Source organism: Eutrema salsugineum, unplaced genomic scaffold (genome assembly GCF_000478725.1).
Source record: "Eutrema salsugineum unplaced genomic scaffold, Eutsalg1_0 scaffold_28, whole genome shotgun sequence".
In the NCBI taxonomy this organism is placed as follows: Eukaryota; Viridiplantae; Streptophyta; class Magnoliopsida; order Brassicales; family Brassicaceae; genus Eutrema; species Eutrema salsugineum.
Window position 1 is genome coordinate 61069 of NW_006256770.1, and position 10318 is coordinate 71386.

Here is a 10318-nt window from a genome sequence, read left to right on the forward strand (position 1 = left end):
ATAACTGCTGGTCCACACAGAGGTGAAATAAGTATCCACGAAAGCGATTCTCCCACTTCTAAAAAAATTTTGATTCTTCATAAATCTCAGCCGCAGCAAGTTCATGGCACTATCAATATGCTGTTATAAAAGATGCACTGCTAAATAAGAACAATTTTATAAGATATAAAAGTCCTATTGAAAACGTGAAAGTAAAGTACATATGAAGGTAGCAATAACCTCATCATTTAGCCAGTCTTGTGGAGTTCGAAAAACTTTAAAAAACTCTACACCATTGTTCTGGGAGCCAATTGGATATTCCCTGCATAAATAACAATGAAATATAAATGAAATTATATTTAATATGAGCACTAGTAACATGAAAAATTAGAAACAAATAACTTACTCGTCTAATTGCAACCAGTCATCCAAAAAATCTTAATTTTCTAAACATCCACTGGGGCGAATGGATCGTAACCATGTCGGAGCATCATGTTAGACTGGATAACTTGTTTGTTGTTGCCTACAATGGATAGGGTATTCCGAAATGGTGTTTGCAGAGCCGGTCCTGGCTTAATCACTCTTGTGCTCTTCTGTCGTGCAATTTTAGTTTGGTTGTCTACTCCCATAATCTTTAATGTCTGGCCAATTTTTTTCTGCATAAACTTTTCTGCAACAGAGGCAGTAGGCTGAATTATCTTTATAGGCGAAGATTTTTGAGGCTGTGCATCTGGAATTTTCACCGTCGGGTATCTTGCATCTACCGTGCTCTCTCCATCTGATTCACCCATTTGGTCTCTTACAGCATTTATGTTGGCAAACAAATCATCAAAAGGCATGTCCTCGTCTTTCAGTTGTGGTATTATAAAAGTCTGCATATCAAAAAAGGAACATGTTAATTTGTAGATCAAGTATCTGCAAAGTAAATAATACATACGTACAACTTGAAAATATTTAAAATTAAATTACCAAAACATAAGTAAAAGCATGCATACGTACCTCTTTAGACTTGGGCTTCTCTCTAAGTACCATCACCTCCTTCTCCAATTGTTCAAACTTTGACTGCATTGCTTCAAAACTCTGCACATTCAAACTATTATCGTGTGTCGTGAACTTCTCTCTCAGTAGCATCACCTCTCTTTCCAAAAATTCAATCTTTGAGTGCATTGCTTCAAAACTCTTGAGTTGTTTTCCCATATATTCTAACTGAGCCTCCATTGTCTCTAATTTTTTTGCTTGTTGCTCAAGTTCCATTCTCAAGTGTAGTGCTTCAGCATGATCACACGAAGTGGTTGAGTATGGTGCTTTCATTTTCTTCTTGCCTGTTGTCATCACTTCTAATCTGCGTTTTCGTTTACCATCGCTCTCTTCTTTTCCCTCTTCATCTTCTCCACCTACGTCTGCTGTTACGTTCTTTTCCTTTTTGATGTTGTTTGACCCATGCTCCACCCAATTCACAAGTCCTAAACCACCATCTTTACACATGGCTTTCAAAAGAGCGTCAATTTTATCATCGACAACTCTATCAGCCCAAACAACGGGCGTCAAATGGTTGATAACAATACTCTTGATGTTTTTCTACAGTTAAAAAAAAATTAGAATTAATATTTCTCAAATAATTTTAATCAGCACCAATGCACAAGTAACTATTCTCGTACCTTATCAGCAACTGAGACGACATGGATATCGATCTTGTTTAATCCTTTTAAACCTTTAAATTTCAGAATAGGAGGACCATCAACGTTTGACGGACGACCAATCTTTGCTCCGAGACTGGGAACGACATTGTAAGCCCATATTTGAAGCGTTTGTACAAATCCATCTAATGTGTATGAATTAGCTTCCAAATCTACACGCTTTACTGATTCAATCAGCCGCTTGAAAGCCTCTCTCCCCCAAGGATATTTCTCAAATTTTGGCAAGTCAAAAACCATACGAGCATATTCAAACGGAAGCTCCTTTTTATCATCCTGACCTATGATGAAAGTTGCTAAAATAGACAGATACGTAAACCGAATTTTGTCTTCTCTTGACCAAGAAGAAACGTCTTCCAAAGCAGCTTTCAACTCTTTCTTGCAAGGGCTCTTCCTGCGTACTTTCAACTTTTTCCACAACTTTTTATGTGCCTTGGATTCCACATCATTCTCACTCTCAGGAAAAGATGCACAGTTCAAAGTCGTTATGTCTTCAAACTATGATAAAGAGAACCGTGCCGGTGTGTTTCCAAACAAGCACCACATCTCATGCTTTTTTTTGCATGCAAGTTGATTCACAAGAAGATGCTCTACGATCTTAGATGACCAAGTGAACTTATTTCCTACAAACTGTGTAATTACACCCAGCGAAGAATCACGGATGTAGGTCCACACTTCTTCTCCAACAGCATTTTCTACTTCTTCCAAAAACTCAATTTTACTATTGTAATTGATGCTTTTTTTAGGTTTTGGCTCACAATCACGTGAATATAACCGTAATGGAAATCCTAAATCCACATTTGTTTGAATCGACATTCTGCAAAAACATGAATCACAAAATAATAAATTTTAATTCAGAGATGAGATTTGTTGCAACAAACGATGGAGAGAGAGATACCTTAGTGAAACTTTCTGTTTTATTTCTGCCTAGATAGAGTTAATACAAATTTGCCAATGATTTGCCTGGCTTAGTAATGTTGAAAAGGCCGGTGAGTTTTCTCCAAAGAACAGCTGCAGAGAAGGAACAGAGAGATGTCGGCTAGTAATTGTGTCGTGTTAAAGATTATAATTATTTAGGGTTTAAATTAGAGATATTTCCTTTTTTGAAAAACATAATTACTGGATTTAAGTAAGTATTTTTAAACGAATTTAAAATTAAATTAAATGATAAGAGTAATTTAGGAGTTATAATTAATTTAAACTGATTAGTAGGTTATGTGGGTAATAAAATATATCATGAGTTATTCTAGCTATTTCAAGAATAAAATAGGTTATTTTAGGTAATTTTCTCATTATAATAATATAACTTAAATTGATAATGACATATATATATATATATATAATTTTGATTATTACCTAAAATAACTGTGTGAGCGGCTTTTGGAAGCAACTCTTGAAATGCGATGGGAAGTAGACGTTGCATAATAGCATATCAATCATGACTTTTTAGTCCCATAAACTTCAGTGTATTTTCCTCAAAACGTCTCGAAAATTTGGAAGAATATCCATCTGGGAATTTAACATCCATTTTCAACCATCGTAGAAATTCTTTTTTTTCCTTGCTTTGATAATCTGAAAATAGGAACTGGAGCTTTTCCTTGAAGAAGCTCTAACTCTGGACGCTTGCATACTGTTGCCAAATCCATCCTTGATTTGACATTGTCTTTCATCTTTCTAGGAAAACATTCAAAATGGTATTCATGAGATTGTCAAAATTCTTCTCGATATGCATGAAATCAAGATTGTGTCTAAGAAGAAGATCTTCCCAATAAGGCAAATCCCAAAATATGCTTTTCTTAACCCAATTATGGTAGTCACCATAGCTTGCAATAGATCGAGATGGGTTGTTATGTCTGCTACCTCCACAATCGATATTTCTACAAACACCTTCGATATTGTTGATTCGCTCGTATAAAATTTCCTCTCCATTTAACCAACAAGGTGGCTCATCAAATATGGTTTTCTTTTTTGTAAAAGCTTTGATGTTCTTCTGGTAAGGATGATCTGGAGGCAAGAAAGGCCTATGACAATCAAACCAACTCTGTTTCTTACCATTTGGTAACCAAAAAGCTTTTGTCTCTTCAAGGCAATATGGACAGGACAAGCGAGCATGCGTCGTCCATCCAGACAACATTCTGTGCGCTGGAAAGTCACTTGTAGTCAACATCAAAACGGTCCGCATCTTAAAATTCTGCCTTAGCAAGACATCGTAAACGTCTGAACCATTTATCCACAAATCCTTCAACCCTTCAATCAATGGTTGGAGATAAATATCCAAGCTTTTTCGGATGCTTAGGACTAGGGACTAAAATTGAGAGAAAAAATATTCTCTCTTCATACACATTCTTGGAGGCAGATGATATGGAGTAACTATAACAGACCACACCGAATGTGATTGACCATTCATGCCAATTGGATTAAATCCATCCATAGATAACCACAAATAAACATTTCTATGTTCTGAAGCAAATTGAGGATGTACCTGCTGAAAATGTTTCCATGCAGCCCCATCAGAAGGATGATGCATCTCTCTTTCTAGAGACCTATGTTCTCCATGTCATCTCATATGTTCAGCTATAGCCTCCGATGGATACAGACGCTTCAACCGATCAGCAATTGGCAAATAAAACATCATTTGCTTGGGAATTTTTTTTTCCAGCTCCAACTCTTGGTATATACCTATCTTTCGAGCAAAAACGTCATTTTTCCAGTTTGCTATCTATGCCTCTCCAAAATAGCATGCAGTTGTTCTCACCTACGTCAATCTTGTGAAATGGCAACCCCAATGACTTTAACCACTTTTTTATTTTGTAGAACGAATTTGGAGCTTTATTACCCAGCGGTAGGACAACTTTGAATATCTGCAAAATTTCATCCACACACAACTCTGATAGATTATACTTGGTCTTTATATTGATCACCCGAGAAGAAAGATAAAGCTCAGAAATCCCTTCTGCACACCCTTCGTAAAGGGGTTGATTTGCAGCCTTTAACATCTGGAAAAAAATTTTTGTATCGTTATCACTACAAGAAAACATGCAGAAAACCTAAGGAAAATATCGTCGGAAAATCATAGGAAACTGCATTTTCTTAACCAAATTTCTACGATTTTTTTTTCTTAGGAAATCAGTTATCGGAAATTGTAAAAAGTAGGAAAATGGTAAGAAATTTCCTACGAAAACGTTGGTAGAAAAATTTCGATGGAAAATTTGGTAGGATTTTGTTATAAATTTTCCTACCGTTTTCCTACGATAATAATAAAAAAAAATTAAATTAATTTCAAAACTAAATTAATTTCGAAAATTAAATTAATTCTGATAAATTAATTTGAAAATAAAAATATAATTAATTATAAATTCAAGAAACTATATACAAAAAATCAAATGTTTTAACAATAAATAATGATTTTTTTTTTTAACACTGATCTATTATTCTATTACAAATTATGAGAACTATTACATCGACAATTTAACAACGGACAAGTCTCCTGCCTGCAAATACGCCAAACGAATCTCCATGCATCACGTTGAAAACCTCCGGTAAGCTTGTCTCCATTAATCTGCAAATTAATAATAAATCGCACATTCCGGGACTCGAAACCCAGATCTCTTGGTATAAAAGCATTAAAGATCCATTAACCACTAGGCTAAGGAAGCTTCCACAACAATAAATAATGATTAGAATGAGGAAAAAAAATAAAAATAAAAATAAAAAAGGTCTTAAAAAACATCAGGCGCCGTTTCCTACTCTATATTGCTCTTCCTTCGCTTCTCGGATCTGCCTTCCCCGATCTGCCTCCATATCAATCTTCCTTCTCAGATCTGCCTCCGCCACCGCATTTAACACATCTCTCCAGTGTAGGACGAATCTCCATTGCTGCCTCTCTCACATCTGAAGCCACCGTCACCACTGTCTCGAAGTTTTCCTTTCAGTCCGTTGTCGTTGTTGCTTCTGGCGAAATTATTTCCCAGATCCAATCTCTCTGAAGAATTTTATGTATCTACTAAAAGAAGAAGAAGAAACTAAAAAGAAGAAGAAGAAGAAACTAAATGAAAAGGAACAGAAAGTAAAACTTCAATTTCAAAATACCATTCTAACATTTTGATAAGATCTGGTGTGAAGATTTAGAAGATGAAGAAGATACGGCTGATTTAGAGGAAGAAGAAAGAGGTAGTTAGGGAAATAAAAAAGTATACTGATGCATATATTTAGGTTTCGTGATTTTGGTAGGAATTTATAAAAATATTTAATTAATAAATATATGTTTAGTAGGAAAATAGTAGATAATTTTCTAACTGAATTTTTTTATAAACTATGTTTATACAATTAGTAAGATATAGGGTAAGAAATTATTTATCATTTTCTTACTAAATATGTTTAATATTTAATGTGGTAGGAGAGTGGTTAGAAATTTTTGACAATTCTGATGTTCAATTTTTAAATTTTTTTTACCAATTTCTGACCAAATTTTCTACGGTTATCAGTTTGGTAGAAAATTAGTAGAAAATTTCTTATTATTTTTTAAGAATTTATTTCGTAGGAAATTTTCTACTTTTTTCTACTATTTGAATATGTCGTCATAATTCTGTCAAAAAATGATAAAAATATTTTCTTACCAAAATTTTTGTAGGAATATTTTTAGGAATTTACCATGTTTTTTTGTAGTGTACATGGCTCTTGTGGTACCGTTGTTGTTGTAGTTTCTTCTTCTAAATTTTCAATCGGGACCGATCTTCCCCGTGGACGTAGTTAGGATTGTAAGAAAATTTCTGATCCCAATTTCGAGTTCCCTTCCCTGCATGATTCATAAATGCTTCATCTCCTTCATAGCACTGTTCTCCATGACTCGTCCATACGATAGTGTTTTTCATAAATCTTTTCATATATAAGTGACTCGCCACGGTATCTATGTCGGCCCTCTTTTGGTTCTGCATTTGGTGCATGGACACAAGATTGTCCCTCGTTTGATATATGAACTTTATTGATGGAAAAATTCAAAAAAAATTTCTAACCCTTTAACAAACTCATTGGATACACAATTTCTCTCGCGCTCTAATCTTTTATACAATCACTCTCTTGAATTATTAAAATTCGTCATTTTTTCGGTAAACGATTTTGAGATGTGATCTAAACTAGACCACGGTGAGAACCCTCTATTTGACTAAGATACTCCGGATTCCTCCAAGCCTTTCCAAGCTGGGAATCCTCTGTTTCGATGTAGAAATGAGAGATGTTGAAGCGTGTATATATAAACTTTGATAAGCCAGGGATTCGCCACAGAATCGCCCTGGCCACATTAATTAATTTCGCTGCATCTAGTCTATTTGATGTGACTACACAAAACAACAGTTTGCCAAGGATATAATTATAACCAATTAGTGGCAATATAGATATATAAATTGGCCAACCATCGTGACCAATTGTTGTGGTGAAAAACTGATATATTTATAAATTGCATCATTTAGTGTACATATTTAAGTCCAAATCATATCTCATTTGCATACATTTTAGATTTTTAGGCATTGTTTTAGGATTTTAGAGATTGCAAAGTCTAAAAGAGTTTTGCATGGTTGGAGTGTTAAACAGGTGCTTATGGAGCTTATTTGGAGTGGAGAATATGATTTAGATGAAGAAATGGAGTTGAAATGATCAAAAATGGTGTAGAGGAGCAATTTTGAGTTTCTCAGAAAAATGCTGTACTGATGGTCGAAGATTCTCAGCTAAAATCCATCCTGCGGGTAGATCTCTCGGCCAAAACACGTACTGGCTGTTCAAGTTTCTCGGCCAAAAATCTCGGGTGCAAATATATCTCTGAAATCACGTTACCGGAAGGTCGTTCCAGCCGATTCAGTCTCCGGGGTCTTCAGAAAAGATCAAGACAATTGGGTCTAGATTTCCGAACAGTTGGAATCGATGAATTTAGAGCATTGAGGTAAAAGATACGGCCACCGGAAGACCGACCTGTCTTGCATCCATTCCGGAGCAATCCGATACGTCTGAAAGATTTTCTGTCCGGGGAGTCTTAACGTCTGATTCAGCTTACATTGTCTTCAAAAAAGTTGTAGATGACCGGGTCACGGTTCCATAACAGGTAGAATTATTGGATTTGGAGTCGTGAGCGGAAAGTTAAGCTCACCAGAAGACACACATGTCTCGCTATAGTTGCAAGACCAATCCAATGAGTCACCCAGATTGCGTGGGACGATTCCTTTCCATTTTGATTCAGTTGTCGGGGCCTTCATCAAATTCAAATTCTTTGAGTGCTCTTTCCAGAAGATCTGAGATCATCCAGTTTGGAGCTATGTGCTGAAAGATACTGTCTCTGGAGTAAACACTGGCCCTACAGCTTCTTTTTGATCGTTTCAATGCACTTCAGAGATGAGTCGTCCGGGGAACCTTCCACTTTCCAAGCTCTAAAGTTTTCTTCACCAAAGTTCAAGATATTTGAGTGCTATATCTACTAAAGTTGGAATCAAGCCATTTGGATCTATATCCTGGAAGTTATGCTCCCCGAATGTGAAGTGGTCCGAGGAGACTTGGATTGTGCGAGATGGTTCTGCGACTTGGTTAACTCGCAGTACTTAGAAATTGAATTCTGGAAATGAGCTGCGAGTGGAGATATGCGGGTAAGGCAAATCTGAGTATGGATAAAGATTTCTGAGCTGAGAATATGCTAAGTCCACAAGCTGTGCGACTTGGGCATGCGGGTTGGCCGAGATGAAACCGAGTAGCATATGTGTTCGCGGATCAGACCGACTTGGGCCTGTGACTTGGAAGTGAAGGAGACCAACTCGCACATATGCTTCAAGATCTGTGCTATATGGGTGTGCGAGTTAGAGAGAAAAAGAACCTGAACCGCACAGATGTTCGCGCTTCAGACCGAGAAGGAAATGCGGCTTAGTCTACAAGGTTTTAACTTGCAAGATCTTGCTCCCAGACTTGTGCGAGTTGGGTGTGCGACTTGGAACTGAACAAGACCAACTTGCACACATATCTTCTCCATAATGCGTCTTAGTTGTGCGAGTTGAAGAGGAGAAGACCTGAACAACACAGATATTCGCAGAACATACCGAGATAAGCATGCGGCTGAAGCTGAAGAAGTTTAGGCGCACAAGACTAGTTTCATGGCTGTGCGACTCAGGCCTGCGAGATGGGAACCACTTGACCAAGTTGCACACTTAGCACACTGCCCATTTGAAGCCGGGTCAGTACCCAGTTTTTCTTGGGTTGACCCGGTCCGAGCTACTTACTATAAATATGTTTTAGGGTTTTTTCCCAAAACTAATCTTTCATTCTCTCTTTAGTTTCTTTTCCCCTTTTGTTAAAAACGAGTTTGTAAAGAGATATCTAAGGGATTTGATCATTCCAAAGCTGTTTCTTATCATCTCATCAACTTATCTTTGCTTCTAATCATGTTTAACATCATCTCTTGCAAAGGAAATGTTGTGTTAAGCATGATTAGTGAGTAGTCATCTTCTAAGCTTCTAGGTGTGTAGATTAGGGTGTTTAGATGTTTGATTTATGATGTTTAGGTTCTAGATTCTCATTCGTTTCCTTAGTTAGCTGCTCTTAATGCTAGATCTCTCATTATAAGCTTGATCCAGAACTTAGGCATTTCTCCACCCACAAGGTGTTTAATGAAATGCCTGAAAGAGCTAAGCTTAGGGTTTATGCTTTTTTCATCATGAGAGTGATAGTTAAATGCATAAATGACATATTAGAACTGTTTCTTAATGCTCATGATTCATATTTCACAAATGGAAATTTGGTTTGAAAGTGAATTAGTGTAGAGATTAATGCCTTCATGAGAGGATTAATCTAGATTAGAGTTCTAAGTTAATTGGTTTTGAGATCATGTGATTGCTTGCTATATTTTTCTATGTACGATTCAGTTTATCTTAGCTCTTATTTTGATGCACAAAGAGGCCGTCTGGTCATTTTAGACTTGGAACCTTATGCTTGTTGATTGCTTATTCACTAATGGGGATTAGTCTTGATTAAGCAATTTGCAAAGAGATTTCTGTCATGGGAATGAATTAATCTGCTTTGGAAGTTTAGACTAAAGAATTGCAAGTGTTGCATTGTTTTCTTAGCATCAACAATTAAGCATTGAAAGCACCCTGATTAATGATCACATCTAGAGGTTTAGTTTTCTCTTTATTTTAAATTTGAGTCTTTTCTTGTTTGTCTTGCTTGTTTAGTTCTCATATGTTACTTGCTTCTTGTTTGTTTTATGTTTTAGATCACTTTGTTACCAAAACTTGTTTATTAGACTTGGATTAAGAATTGATCCTCATAGTTTTAGTGCCTAGATAATCTCCATTTAGATTGACACTCAAATGCTACAACACAAGAGGTTAATTGACCTTAGTAGGCTAAAAACCTACTAAATGGTGCAATTTATGAATATATCAAAAACTCTGTTGCCAAGTTCATTCTGTGGTGTGATTGTAGCTAAATTGCCAGGGACTACCAACGGCTGAGATCGTGGCTGATGTTGTGCAAGCCAGAGAAGTATCGTGGCCATGTTGTGGCTAATGGCTAAGGCATCGCCAGGAATATTTATGTGGCCAGTTTGTGACGAATTGGACCTGTGTTAGCCACAATTTAGCTAAAATGACAAAATTGTGGCTAATTGTGGCAAA

At 36.4% G+C, this 10318-nt stretch overlaps 1 protein-coding gene across 1 annotated transcript; it reads right to left on the reverse strand.

Moving 5' to 3' along the window:
- Positions 1-425: 425 nt before the first annotated feature.
- On the reverse strand, positions 426-2489 carry LOC18015316. The gene is made up of 4 exons (XM_024154788.1): positions 2268-2489; positions 1638-2171; positions 979-1557; positions 426-851 (listed from the first exon to the last, which is right to left on the reverse strand). The coding sequence occupies exons 1-4, from the start codon at positions 2487-2489 to the stop codon at positions 426-428; spliced, it is 1761 nt and encodes a 586-aa protein (XP_024010556.1).
- Between the last annotated feature and the right edge of the window lie 7829 nt (positions 2490-10318).